At 38.3% G+C, this 15,693-nt stretch overlaps 1 protein-coding gene and 1 long non-coding RNA gene across 2 annotated transcripts; both read left to right on the plus strand.

The window, feature by feature from the left end:
- The first annotated feature begins 11,010 nt into the window (after positions 1-11,010).
- On the plus strand, positions 11,011-11,375 carry LOC122757384. Its single transcript, XR_006357410.1, has 2 exons — positions 11,011-11,102; positions 11,162-11,375. It is a non-coding gene; the product is annotated as an uncharacterized LOC122757384 (long non-coding RNA).
- Positions 11,376-11,519: 144 nt separating this feature from the next.
- LOC6586706 (BTB/POZ domain-containing protein 7) lies at positions 11,520-15,092 on the plus strand. The gene is made up of 3 exons (XM_002012280.4): positions 11,520-12,011; positions 12,074-14,578; positions 14,643-15,092. The coding sequence occupies exons 1-3, from the start codon at positions 11,640-11,642 to the stop codon at positions 14,784-14,786; spliced, it is 3,021 nt and encodes a 1,006-aa protein (XP_002012316.2). The 5' UTR covers positions 11,520-11,639; the 3' UTR covers positions 14,787-15,092.
- Positions 15,093-15,693: the final 601 nt, after the last annotated feature.

The raw sequence follows: 15,693 nt of genomic DNA on the forward strand, positions 1-15,693 counted from the left end.
TATATTGAACTCTTGAAGGGTTTGCCATGCTCATGCTAAACTCTAGCGTTTTCATGACATTATTTTATGTGTCTACTAATCCTGACAACTTAAATAAAATAATGATTCTAAATTTCAATATTAATTAAACATATACATACATATATTGTATCGTTTGTTCGTCATTTGTGGGAAGGATATGAAAGCCTTGCCACGCATAAAGAATATTTTTTCGCTACCAAACTGTAACGGTAAATAGGCCGTTGGTCGGTCGTCACCGCGATTCCATTGCTCTTCGTGTTTTTCTTATTTTTTTTTTCTTGCACACTGCGAAGCAACTCATATACTCGCCGAAGCAACGCATATACTCGGGCTGAAAACTTATTTATTCTTTTTCGCTCAATACTATATTGTACCTCTAAGTCATATACGAGCGCATTGACAAACTCATACAATTTTCGTTTTGGCCTCGGTGCCATACATCAATATGCGCATTATTAATTCGGAATTCCAGAAAAACGGTGTCCGATATGTATGTTGAGTGACATAGAAGCTAATCCGAAAACGGGTTGAGTGAAGAAAGAGTGCGCTCGTATATGACTGAAAGCAGAATATTGAACAAGCGAGATTTTGAGAGCGAGTACATGAGTTGATAAGTTCGCATATAGACACAACAAAGAGCATACAGTGGCTCACACCTTATTTCGTGCAGCAGCATACTAAAACTTTGAAACCGTATTCCCGCTAAACCAGTAAAGATATCCAAAAAAAATTTAAATGAGGTCTTATTCATTGGTTATTCATTATGTATTAACGCACTGCATTATTATACCCTGAACCCATTTTCAATGGGAAATTCGGGTATAATGTATGTAACAGGATCAGGGCGACGAGCTGAGTCGATTTAGCTCTGTCCGCCTGTCCGTATGTTTGAACGCGTCGATCTCAGAAGATATAAGAGCTAGAGACTTGCATTTTTTTTTCCTAGGTCCGTGTATAGCACGCACATATCGAGTTTTGCTTTAAATATCGATAATTTGACCCGTTATTTTGTTTGATTAAAAACATTATTGATTAAAAACATTATCGAAAACCAGTAATAAATTTATATCTCCTACATGGGTGAAATAATTCTATATCTACGCCTACTAGGGACGTGGCAAATCGGACCTGAAGATATAGTGATTTTTCAAATTCTGCTATATTTTAGGCACTATTTATGCAGAGACCTGAAATTTGGTATATATACGCGGGTTGACCACCCAAGTCCAACGAGCTATGGTAGATATATGTCCGCACATAGGGGGCGTGGCAAACCGCAAAAGTTTATATCTCCTACAGTTTGAGTTTTTATAGTTGAGTTATTGGTGGCCTCCTCTATCGATGCCTCAAAAATAATTTTAGCGCCTCTTTAGGGGCGTGGCATATTGAAAAATACCCTGTAATTTTCACATTTTTTGGGCGTAAGAAAAATCAAATTTTGCATTTAGGTTACCGGTTGCTCGTTTTAAAAACTGGCCAAAAATGAGGAGTCTACGGCCATTAGGGGCGTGGCAATCGGCATTTACAGTGCCCGAATCGCGGCATTTATATGCTATCTATTTATGTATTTTTTGATATATCTATTATGGATATTCAAAATACGAAAAGAAACATTTTTATAAAATTTAAAATATATAAAAGAAGCTAAAATAACAAAAATTTTCAATTTACAAAAAAGAGTTTTTACGAGGGATTTGAACTCGCACCCATGCCAATGCCAATGCCCATGTTCATATCAAAATAACTAAAATAAAGACCGCCGGCGCTTCTGCCTACAGCACCAGCGCATCGTTTCGAGAATTAAAACGAAACCACATTATTGTTATGACGCCACATAGCAAAGAAAAGCCAGTGTAGCGGCTGGAAATTCAAAAACAATGCAAAGAGAAATCAATCGCAACTGAGATTCTTAGAATTTGCTAGAGTACGCATTTATATGCACATACACACATACAAATGAGCGCGTGTACAAGGCTGGAATGCTTGATGCTATGCGTGCAGACTTATATATACATATATACATACACACATACACAAATATACATTAATACATATGTATGTATTTGCGTATATGTATTTGAGGGCTATTTAAGAAGAAACAAATTTAAACTCATAAAAATTTTAGACTAAGAAAAAGAAAAGTATTAAGTGCCATTGATTCAAGCTCGCACCATCCCAATAAAATATCTATTTTATAAAAAACAAAATATGTACATATGTATGAAAAAAAAAAATATCGAAGAAGTTTCGAACCTCCCCTACCTACTCTAACATAATTTGCGTCGCCCTTAGCATCCGCGCTACTTCTTTGTTTGATCAGCCAGTTGCTAAAGCAGAATAACTTAATAACAGCGTCATCTGAAAAAACTACAGTAACGGCTAGAAAATCCAGAAATCAATCGAAGTTCTAAGAATGGGAGAAAAGGCGCGCTTCTGTCTGTACGCACAGAATACACGATGAGTCTGTGCACATGTATAGGAAAATCGCGCTGATCTGCTGCTAACTTGCAGTCGGTATCCAATATATGGATATAAAAGTTAAGCGCTCCCACACTAGAGTACTAGTGATGGGGGACGCTGTGTTGGATTCTTGTGAATATATAACAACTTTGTGTTCAATGAAATTATATATTTTATATAATTTGGAGGAACAATAGGTCTAAACTCTCTCTAGTCCGAATATAAACTGAACTAAATCTGTTCTACTGGTTAGGTTCTCCCCTTGAATGTCTGACTGACTCTCCAGCCTCCTTAGATTGTCGAAAGTCTTAACTTAAATATATAATAAAAATCAAAATTGTATAAATGATATACATATGTAATTTGACGATCCTAGCTGCAATAATGCAATGATAATAGCAATAGCTATCGATGATTTTCCAATTTTAATGGGATCATGCCCTGTTTTTTGTTGCGCACTAGACTTGAAAATTGCACTATATACTCTGGTTGACAGCGTTTGGGCTGTGAAGGAGTATCTGCAATCGGTATCGCCCGACTGCAACGTTCTTACTTGTTTTTCCTAGGTGCGTGTATAGCACGCGCATATCGAGTTTTGTTTTAAATATCGATAACTTGCCCGTTATTTTGTTATCGATTAAAAACATTATCGAAAAACAGTAAGAAATTTATATCTCCTACATCTTTAAAGCTAGAGTCTCCAAATTTTTTATGTATACTTAAATGCATTTTATACAATTTCGATTTTTGTCAAAATTCCACCTCTAATTCACCACCTCCCCCTCACATTTGTAAAAGGCGTATTTCAAATACTAGGGACTTGTGCTTTAACAAATACATGCATATCAATGCGTATATATATATATATATATATATATATATATATATATATATATATATTCATCATCTGAAAGATTCATGAAGATAGTCCATTCAGAGGAAAAGTTATTAAGCAATTAAGTTCCCATAGTGAGCCAACACTGCAGCCAATGCGTGTATATGCGTGCGTACGTATGTCTGTGTGTGTGCGTGTATGTGTGCATATGCGAATAATTATTGAAATATCAGTTGCTCGAAGGGTTCAGGGGATCCCGTAGTCGGGCAGTCTCGACTAAAGCTTTCTTGTTGTTGGAAATGTCTTCATATATGAGGAAAAAAAGTCTTTGCAAAAACTTTGACACTTTTCTGGGTTGATAAAGAGCTCACACTATATATTTATTAATATACAGTAAAGGTTATTCGGCTGTGGTTGTTGTTGTTCTAAATATCAAGAACCGTGTAGTTAGTGAACGCAAAGGAAATTTTAATTTTCAAAAGGAGCAAAAACGAGCAAAAAACACTTTTAATACCATTGTCATTATTAGTTGCATGTTTTGATATGCACTTTATAAGTAATACTCCACGGAACACAATTAAAATTGTTAGATATTTTGCTAAAAATACAATCAGCAATAAGCTTTAAGCTTTGCTTTCCTTTCTGCAACTGCAGAACATTTCTCATGCCAATTTTTATAACTAGAAGATTCAACAGATCAGCTGATTTTAAGGCGTGCCCACAAAGAAAGAATTGACACCACAATTTACAAAAAAAAAATTTCCATCTAATTGGAGTGTTAACAACTAAGGAATAAAAAAATTTTCGTAATATTTCACCATACATTTTTGGACTTTATGCCGCCTATCACAAAAAATCGCCCATAGTGCATTTTAATTAAGTAAATTTAGATAGTTTTTAAGAGATGCCGATTGGAAAACAATTATCTGATCATGAAAATGGCCGTATTTTCTTACGTTTCGAAACAGGAGAGTCTATTTCGAGTATTTCACGAATGAACGAATACACTTCACTATGATGGTGTTTAGTTTTGTATTGATTCTTTATTCTGCTGGGCCCGGGTTTTTATACCCAGACTCATGTATAATTTCAACCATTAAATCTAGTGCTTCTATTGCTGAGTGTGTAAGGCTCAGCATTGGTCTATTACATATTATTAACTTATCGCGTAGTTTGTAAGACTCCGCATTGGTTTATTAGCTATTATTATGCTATCGCTGAGTTTGTAATGCTCAGCGCTCGCCTCTTACGTACTCTAATCGCTAAGGGTCAGGGTCATAATTTATGCCCAGTTTGACAGTTCACACTTGAAACATGTGTTATTTATTTTATGCTAGCTGTCGAGTGCATAGCGCGTACGTTCCCCTACTTATCATATTTTTATGTTCATGCATGTGCATGAACATTCTGCGGGGGGCCAAAGTGGGTAACGTCCAGAACTGCTATCTGTGGATTTCTAAACAATATTCAGGACAAATACAAATTTAATAATTGTTAGTATTCTTGACGAAATGATCATGCTTGCAATCCTTATGTTCGTGCCTGAACATTCTGCAGGGCCCAGAGAATGTGACATCCAGATAAACCGAGTATGCCACCATCACCTTGGTCTTTTGCTCAGGTGGCGGTTCCCATGCCAAGTGAAGTCGTGCCTTTTTGAAGAACTTCTGCGGCTTATAGGTGTCAACGTTTGTTGCATTAATACAGCTGATTGCATCTGTTGAGGAAGTTGTCGATCGCTTCATTATTGCTGAGGCTAAAGCCTCCAAGTGATAGACGTCCTTCTGTTGATTATGATGCCTTATTGTGCCCATTGTTTCGTTTGTAGTGGTTATTGTTGTTTCCTTTAATATGTTGCTGCTACTTCCAATTGACTCCTTTTCTGATGTAATTGTACTTGCAGCTTTAGTTTCCATTGTTGGGGGCGCTGCTGTGGTCATCACTGAAGAGTTTGAGTCGGTATTGTCGCTTTTCTCTTCAGCTGCACTTCCAGTCGCTGTTGCAGTCTCCGCAGAAGTTTGCTCTTCCGTCGTGCTGCCAACTGTGGAAATATCATCCATTGGTCGAACTTCCAATTGGATATCTGTTGATGTATCTTCAGTGATACCCAACGTTGATGTCGAAGTTGTGGTAGAAATTCCATTCTCGTCCGCATCTTCTATGTGCTCCGGATCCTTTGTCGGAGTTGGTGGAGCCCAGATCTTTTTTATCGATCTCTTGTCTTCACCTATATTTGGTTTTGTTGTTACCACTTGAAGCTTATTACGTTGTTCAGTAGCTTTATTTATATTTCCTCCCACGTGGAGGGTTGCCGGCGGGTTGTAATCCCACTTTTTGAACACTATTGCATCCAAAGCAGCCTGATATGCGGTCATCTCATCAGCTGTGACGTTGTCACTGTTATCAGAGGTGCTCACGCAATTGCGGATACTGCCTTCATCGTTATCCTTCAGCAGTTCCATGTCCACAGGCAAATAACGTTTGTAGCGTTTGCATAAATAGTCCCACGCTGAATTGTAGTTACCCACTCCAATTGAGAAATGGCTTATAACTCGTTGACCTTCTCCTTTGAGATACATTTTGAGGTATATCAGTTTCGTCTTGTCGCTGATATCCTTTCTGTTGTGAATTATTTTGGTGAACTGCTCGAAGAACGTTGGCCACGCCTTAGGACTTCCATTAAAGTAAGGAAGTGTCGGTTTCGGTCGCTTTGGAGTGTCTTCTTTTACGATTTGCAGTGCACTTATTTTCCTTTCCAGTTTTTTCGACACTGTGTACACTTTGAGTTCCAGTTCGTCTATGTACTCTGATTTCGAAGGCAGGCCTTTCATATTTTACCTCCAAATCTTTCAGTGTTGACTGGACTTTCTTCCAGAGGAAATCTAGCGTATCTTTGTAGCTAACGATTTCATCCTGGTTGCTGAGCTCAATGTTGGCCAGCACCTCTTCAATGTGCAGCCGTACTCTTTGAGCTCTTTCGTCCACAAGGCTTACCAACTTCTCTATTGGGCTCGACCAACCAAATGAAAATATCTCTTGCTTTGATGTTTCTGGTCTCGTTTCCCAACTATAAAGTTGTTTTGTGTCTATGGCGTGGTCGGCAACTTCGACTTTCATGAACTCTTTATTGGTTCTGATTTCTGCCATTATGCCACCATATTTCTCTTTAAATATTGATGGTTGACGACACAGTTGTTTGTTTATTGTAGATCCATTGGCTTATCCCGTTGGAGGTTTTTTTGTTTTGATCACCAGGTTGATCTTGCTGTGCCTTGACTCACAGCTTGGGTTGGAAAGCCAATGCACAAATCTATAATACTAGCACTTCACTTTGTACTAATCACAAACATTTTTCCTTGTGGATGAATTTGAAGTATTAAAAATACTTCATCCGGCTTGAAGGACCATGAACGAATACACTTCACTATGATGGTGTTTAGTTTTGTATTGATTCTTTATTCTGCTGGGCCCGGGTTTTTATACCCAGACTCATGTATAATTTCAACCATTAAATCTAGTGCTTCTATTGCTGAGTGTGTAAGGCTCAGCATTGGTCTATTACATATTATTAACTTATCGCGTAGTTTGTAAGACTCCGCATTGGTTTATTAGCTATTATTATGCTATCGCTGAGTTTGTAATGCTCAGCGCTCGCCTCTTACGTATTCTAATCGCTAAGGGTCAGGGTCATAATTTATGCCCAGTTTGACAGTTCACACTTGAAACATGTGTTATTTATTTTATGCTAGCTGTCGAGTGCATAGCGCGTACGTTCCCCTACTTATCATATTTTTATGTTCATGCATGTGCATGAACAACGAATTTGAAAAGAAGGCAACGTGTGACTAAAAATTTTTATGGATAGTCCCAAAGAATAAGGATCAAGAAAACGAACTGGGCGAAACCCGTTGCTAATTGCGCGCGATAAACGCAAAATTATTAACAAAGCCAGTAACAGCTTAACCGCCAGTACTGCTTTGGCCTCACATGTGGCCGAATCTATGTCAGCGATGAGCGTTTGGCGAGTACTTAAGAGCTCAGAAGTCATAAAGAGGTCTAAACTGACCAAAGCACCCATGTTGCTAAGTCATGTTGCCACTAGGTTGCTCGACTTAATTTTTCCGAAAGACACTGCGAACGATCTGACATACGCGCGTTTGAATCATCGTCTTTTGGCTTACAGTATATATTTTTACCCCAACAGGTCATATTTTCCGATAAGAAACAGTTTAGCCAGCATGGTCCTGACGGGTTTGATTCTTATTAGCATGATTTGAGAAAGGTTCGTATGTTTTTCTCAAGGACAGACTTTGGAGGTGGGTCCGTCATGATTTGGGGTACATTTTGTTCCTTTGGAGTTTAAGTTTGTAACGAGCCGAATGAACACTGAAGAGTATATTCAGGCTCTGGATAGTAGTCTCATTTCATATTTAATGGGATTTCGTTAGCAACCAATGGTTTTCCAACAGGATAATGCCAGAATCCATGTGAGCAGACGTACAAAGGAGTATTTGAAGGAATGTCATTTTGATGTCCTTAACTGGCCATCATGTTCTTCAGATCTCAACCCAATAGAAAATGTAATCTTGCAAGATGCAAATTCCAAATGAATGGCATGGTGTTTTTCCTTGTTTTTGTATTTCCTTTAAGAAATCGATATTAATTCGTTAATTTTAAGTGAAAAAGTTTTTTGCTATTCATAATTGAAATATTGAACTACTCATTTTTTAAGATTTTGACAAACGTTAACGTTGAGCTCTTTCCAAAAACTGGCCAAAAATGCGGTGTCTACGCCCAGTAGGTGCGTTGCAAATCGAGAAAAACTGCATTTTCTACAGTATTAGAGCTAGACACTCAAAACTGAGGTACGATATTGCTGATGGGATAAGAATTAGTATTCTGCAGTTGGTAACGCCCGACTTCAAAGTTCTTACTTGTTTTTATTTCATTTATATTTTAAATACATATAAAGAAATTAAAATTTTGAACCGAACTAAATGTGCTTTTTATACCCTGAAATCATTGAAAATGGGTTATCAGGGTATGATGGTTTTGTTGAAATGTATGTAACAGGCAGAAGGAGGCGTGACAGACCCCACAAAGTATATATACTCTTGATTTGGGCGACGAACTGAGTGGATTTAGCCGTCCGTCTGTCTGTCAGTCCGTATGCTTGAACGTCAATCTCAGAGGATATAAGAACTAGAAACTAGAAATTTGTTTCGCATATCGAGTTTATCTCAAAAAATCGATTCATTTTGTATCGATTAAAAACCTTATCGAAAATCAGTAATATAATTATGGCTGCTACATCTTTGAAGATAGAGTCGCCAAATTTTAAATATATATTCATATGTACATTATAGCATTTCGATTTTTTTTTATAATTCATCCCCCAAGTGATGTAAATCTGAATTTAAAATTTAAAGACTGTATCTCTAAAAATGTAGGAGATAATAATTTATATGTAATTTTCGGTAAGGTTTTTAATCAATAATAAAATAAAAGAAGAGGTTATCGATTTTTTGAAAAAAAAAATTTCAAGTCTCTAGCTCGTATATCTTCTTAGATCGACGCGTTTAAACATACGGATTAGAGGCCTGTACGAATTCATTTGAAATGCTAAACGAGACACTCGTGTTTTAGTAGTGCTTGCTGTCTCACTGTCTCGTTTTTTTTACTCATTCACGAAAGTGAATTAGTATATAGGTTTTGTGCAATGTCCATCTTGCTGTCCGTCCGTCTGTCCGTATGAACGCAGTATATTTCAGCGCTATTGAAGCTAAAGACTTGAAATTTGGAACACATACTCGTGTATAATATAAATATAAAATTTTCCCGATACGCCCACTAGGGGCGTGGCAAATCGGAAAATGCATTTTCCGATATGCTAGAGATCATATTAGTTGAAGAGCTAGAAACCTGAAATTTTGAATGTAGATCCGCGTCGACCACCCAAGATGACGAGCTATGACGAATATATCTATTCCCATTGGGGGCGTCCCAAATCGGATATAACCGTATCTCCAAGAGTTTCACAGCTAGAACGCTGAAATTTTGCACGTAAGTTAATGTTACGATTCTATAGAGTCTAATAGAATCTAATTTATATGTCTACGCTCATTAGGGGCGTGGCAAATCGGATCTGAAGATATAGTGATTTTTTAAATTCTACTACACTATTAATGCTAGAGACCTCAAGTTTGGTATATATACTCGTGCTGACCACCCAAGACCAAAAAGCTTTGTCGGATATATGTCCGCCCACAGGGGGTTTGGCAAAACGCAAAAGCTTATATCTCCTAAAGTATAACAGATAGGATAGTTTGGATAGTTGAGTTACTAGTAACCTCCTCTATCGGTGACCGAAAAATAATTTGTACGCCTCTTTAGGGGCATGGCATATAGAAAAATACCCTGTAATTTTCACATTTTTTTTAGCGTAAGCACTTAAATTTTTTAGCTAGGGTACCGTTATCTCGTTCTAAGAACTCACCAAAAATGAGGTGTCTACGTCCAGTAAGGGCGTGACAAATCGGGGAAAAGCTGAATTTTCTACAGCATTAGAGCTAAACCTAGCTTCTAAATTGCTTATGGGATGTAAATGAGTATTCCGCAGTCGGTAACGCCCGACTGCAACGTTCTTACTTGTTTCAAGTAGTGTAAGCCCAAGCATCGCGGACGAACGAGCTATGCTTACATACTGAAAAGTTCGGTATGCAAATGCTTGTACAATAAAGAAGCAACGAAAGAAAGAAACGATAAAGCAGCAACTCCAATAGATTTGTTTTCATTTTAGCTATCAGCTAGTGTTGCCAGCTTAGGCTATCTCCATCTAGATTTAGCATATTACTATTGAATACACATACACATTTTTATTTAGAAAGAAAAATGAAAAGATTTTATCAGAGCTCGCAAATGAGAGTTGATCGTTTTTCGCATATGCTCTGCTTTCGATTCCGCTCTGAGCGACACTCTTTGTTTTCTTTAGAATCTGTTTCGGTCAGACGCATTGCAATGACTCATTCGTGAGACGCTCTCAAATGAGTGTCGCGTAAAGACTAATACGATTTTCGCTCACACAAAGACTCTCAGCAAAACACAGTTTGACTAAGAAACTCAACAGAAATGATCTTTGCCTTCGTAAATACATGCATACATAAAAGAACGCAACAAACCCATGCAAACGCAACTGACAGTTTGCTTCATTTAACTCAAGCAAACGATCAGTGTTTGACTTGAGCGAAACGAAAACAGAAATAACTGCCTCGCTCAGAGCGCGAGCGAGCTAAGCCAGACAAAAACAGTTTCTGTCTGAGTTTTTTTGATTGTGTCAGTGAAAGAAACTTATTTGCAGACAACGAAAAAGTGTTAACAGTTATTCATATAAACGTAATTTTATACACATAGCCATTAAAAGATTTTAATATATATTTGTATGTATATATATATTTATTTATTTATTTATTTATTTTATTTTTATTTATTTTTTTTTCAAATTGAAATTTAAAACCGTAATTTCATTAATTATGGCTAATTAGCCAATTCTAGCCTGATTCAGCGCAGAGGGACCTTTTGTTCAATATTAATAGACCATCTCGGTCGAGCGCATGAAGCGAAATGATTGTGCTTTCGTATATTTTCGTAGCCCGAACCCAAAAAGTGAGGAGCCGAGCAAATACGAAGTGTCTGGGAGATAACTCTCGAAAAAAAAGTGTGCAAAACGCTTTACACTACTTGTCCGGTCTATGTGTTCTCTGGTTAGTGGTTTTACCCTGCTCAAAGCGTAAGTAAAGTAAAACAGAATACTTGACGACTTTGAGTACCATTCGTTTCGTTTTGCAGCAATGCTTGCAAACACTTGCAAACATCAGTATATTTGGAAAACGACCGCAAGCGAGTATAGCCTATAATACGGACAGACGATAATTCGACTCTTCGCCCTATTCAAGAATATACCTTGTGGAGTCTGCCACGCCTTCTGCTGACAATTCCATTATACCTTTATTTCCCATTTTCAATCTGTTCAGAATATAAGCAATTACGTTCCAATACTGCAGCCCATGCGTGTGTTTCTTTGTGTTAAAATGCGGAAGTATCAGTTGTCCCAAGGGTCCAGGGATCTCATAGTCGACCAGTCTCTATTCTCTCATACTCATTACTTTAACTTAATCTTATTAAAATTTTAACGATTTATTTGCAGAATCTCGGCTAATTACATTTTCACAAATAATAAGATGAAGAGAAAGTTAAATCGTATGAATAAGTGGCTAATGCGTTAAATTAGTTTAAGTGTGAACAAATTCCACACGTAAGGAGGGAAATGGGTTCAAACACATCCAACGTTGGTTACCCAATGGCCGCAACTACTGAAATCGCAAGTACAACCACTGAAAATGGAAACGCATTTGCTGCGTCAAATCCTGGAAGTATGGGTTCAACAAGCTCAAACGGAATTACTGAAAGCCCTGGCGCAAGTTTTTCTTATAGCGGCACGCATTACCATCGCGATCAAAGGCGAAAGCGAGTGACGGGTTTTGCGACGCTTAAGCGGAAGTTTATACGTCGTCGACGATCATCAAAAGCCTGTGATCATGCGCGTGTCTTACGTGACTTTGTATCTGAGTGGACGCCTCTTGAATTGGCAGCTCTCTGTGAAGAGTTCGAAGCATTGGCTGCATTAAGAGATTTATCGGTAATTAAATGTTTATTGTCGATAAAACGGCGCAGCACTAATTTTTGTTTTGTATTCAACAGGTACAAGCAGAATTAGCTCGTCCACCAGCAGCTACATATAAACAAGATCTGGCTGCTCTTTACGATTTAAATCTCTGTACTGATTGTGACCTTGTATTTCGTGGATCTATTTTTCCTGTGCATCGTTCTATATTATCCTCACGTTGTACATATTTTCGAGATCTGCTTTCAGGCTGTCCGGGATTTGGGGCACGCATATGTCTCGAACTTCCTACGTCACCTATTGATGTAAAAATATTTTCTATATTGCTACGTTATTTATATACGGGCGATCTTTGTGCACATGATCCGACCGTAAATATCAATTTGTTGCGTCAACTAGGCGACGATTTTGGTACACCTAACCCCCTTGAACATGATCTTCGCTATTTGTTAGAAACAGGTGATTATGCAGACGCAGCACTCGTGTTCACAGCGGAATGTGGAAACGATTACTTACGCCAAGAATCGATTAATTCTGAGTATGGCTTTCGGCCAAAACTAGAGCTTCCATGTCATAAAGCTATATTAAGTGCGCGTTCACCATTTTTCCGTAATCTAATAGCCCGCCGAACGCGTAACATTGACGAGTACGTAGAGCGCTCTATACACGTACCAACGCGCATTGTTCTTGATGAGACCGTAATACCAAAAAGATATGCGCGTGTTTTACTACACGCTATATATTTAGATACTGTTGATTTAGCTCTAATACTTCGAGGTGCTGGAACGGGATCTTCGACTGGCTCTCTTGGTGAAGTGCACGCATTGACTAATACTGGTCGAGTACGACCAACTACTCTTGAAGAAGCAATGGAGTTATACCAAATAGGCAGGTTTCTTGAACTTGATATTTTAGCACAGGGATGTGAGGATTTAATACTTGAGTGGTTGTCCCTTGATACCCTATCAATGGTCTTAAAGTGGGGATGTCAACCACATGGCTCTGCTTGGGTTTTTCGTCAAGCATGCCAGTACTTGCGCGAAGAGTTTTCCGCAATTAGCTCTTCACCAGTGCTGAATCAGTTAGATAAATCACAGTTGGTACATGTATTACAAAGTAACTTCTTACAAGCATCCGAATTAGAAGTTCTACAAGCAGTGCTAAAGTGGGGAGAACAAGAGCTTATCCGGCGCATGGAGGATCGTGAACCAAACCTTTTAACGCATACTGCCCATTCTGTAGCGAGGAAGGGTGTTAGAAAGCGGGACTTAAGTGATGTTGAGCTGCGCGAAATACTTGCCGAACTACTGCCATTGGTAAGAATGGATCATGTTTTACCGCCAAATAGTGAAGTTCTCTGTCAAGCTATACGCCGGGGTCTCGTTAGCACACCGCCATCACATATGATTGGTGACGATCGTGAAAACTTGCGAGTTAATGCTTGGATTCGAGGAGGTAAAAACCAAGGCCTTTTTGTACGACCACGTCTTTTCATGCCATACTTTGAAGAAGTAAAAGCCCTTCTAGAAGATCGAATGGCATCATCACATCACCAACTTGAACTCATGCGTATGCGTAGATCTCGACAATTTCCCGACATTCCAGATACCCTTTACATGGTTTCACGCATAAACTCTTCTTCGAACAGCAGCTTTGCACCTGGCGTTACTTGCAGTATTAGTGGCGATAATAGCGAAAAAATCGATGCTATTGCTATTCCACCACCAGATAGCCATACACTTGCAGCAATGCGCAAGCGTGAGCATAAGCTTCGCCAGTCGCCCATGTGCCAACGCGCACTACTTCTGCCACTTTCATCAAAACATGAAATCGACCGTCAAATTCGTCTTCGAGTCGTTAGAGAATTTAATCTACCAGATGAAGTGTCAGATCTTCTTGAAACTTCCATATTAACTAACCACGGCGATGGAGATGACTGCAATGGTGTCTCATCCACCATACAAGCGAGGGAATGTCTATTAGAAGATGAAGATCAAAGTTCGCCACCCTCACCGGCCGCTACTGGTTCTATACGCCCAACAGCTGTGTCCGCTTCATGTTTGTCGACTTCATCAATGGCCTCATCAGTATCTTCGGCGTGCGGAGCAGATGGTGTGCATGACTGTTACAGTCGAAACATGACTTTTCCACGTCTGCACTCGAACAGCTTACTTGGTGTCAGTCTCTTAACAGAGAACTCTAGCTCGGCCCTTCAGACAAGTTACGCTCGGCTATCGACATCAGCGCATCATCGTAACGACTTGCCAGCCTTAATTAAAGAGGGGGATTTTCGATATCCACATAATAATCCTTTAAACATGGTCAGAAGTGGCGAGACAGGTGCTTGTGGCATAGAGGTTGGCAACGGTCATCTGTCCGATATGATGCCCGATGTAGCCATGGCTACTGCATCATTAGGTCAACTACATCTCAGCACTGGTGGCTGCGTGGGTAATGTCAGCAATTGTCCAATTGAAAGCAGCAGTGATGTGTCAGAAAGTTTACAGCTTGATTTAGGAGATGGACCAACTCCGCATATCATCAGTAATGCAACTGGTGTGATAACTTTACGCGACTTACAGGTGAATTCCTTTAAAATATTTGTTTAAAAATATTATTTTTATCTAATTGTATTTTCTAAAATAGCATCAACTACCAGAAAACAATTTTCGCCACATGATTCAGCGGTCGAGCTCGCCATTTGACGTTCTACGACGAGGACAGCACTCGCCTGCTCCACAGCTTCCTCCTTCAGACGCGCTAAACTCTGGACCACCTAGGTTTTTATAGAGGTTGCAAATAGCTCCCGATAAGCAATTTTATTTTAGCACTCCATTTTGACAAAAAAAACTTTACATTTTCCATTTACAAAAAAATGATTAACATTGATATTTCAAAGAATATTAGGTCATCTGAATACAATATGTATGTAAGCGTAAACGTCAAAATGCAAGAAATTTATCGTATTAAAAATATACGCCCACTACATCATTACGTTGGTTAAGCTACACTTTCGACTTTCGATGTAAGCGGAGCGTATGTACAAAAGAGAAATTAATAATATTAATATACTAATATCTGTCGTAACTAAAAGTACACCTAGTTTTTTTTATTATAATAATCAATTAAATCACAATTAAATAAAAATAAAGTATTTAAATAATATATTGATCAATCAAAGCATTCGTTAAATTGGAAAAGACTGAATTTTCTACAGTATTTGATCTAGAAACTGGAAATTTAGAGATTAAATTGCTTTTGACCAATCGGGGACGTAGCAAACCGAAAAAGGGGCTATAATGAGCATTCTACAGTCGGAAACGCCCGACTACAACGTTCTTGTTTCCTTTCTTTGTCCGTCTGTCCGTATGTCTGAACGCGTCGATCTCAGAAGATATAAGAGCTAGAGACTTGAAATTTTTTTTCCTAGGTCCGTGTATACCACGCGCATATCGAGTTTCGCTTTAAATATCGATAATTTGTCCCGTTATTTTGTTATCGATTAAAACATTATCGAAAACCAGTATTAAATTTATATCTTCTACATCTTTAAAGGTAGATCTACAAAATTTATATGTATACTTACATAAATATATATTTATACAATTTCGGTTTTTGTGAAAATTTACCCCCCACCCCTATTTCACCCCCTCACCCACATATTTGTAAAAAAACGTATTTCAAATACTAGACTTGT

Source organism: Drosophila mojavensis, unplaced genomic scaffold, assembly GCF_018153725.1.
Source record: "Drosophila mojavensis isolate 15081-1352.22 unplaced genomic scaffold, ASM1815372v1 contig_72, whole genome shotgun sequence".
Lineage (NCBI taxonomy): Eukaryota > Metazoa > Arthropoda > Insecta > Diptera > Drosophilidae > Drosophila > Drosophila mojavensis.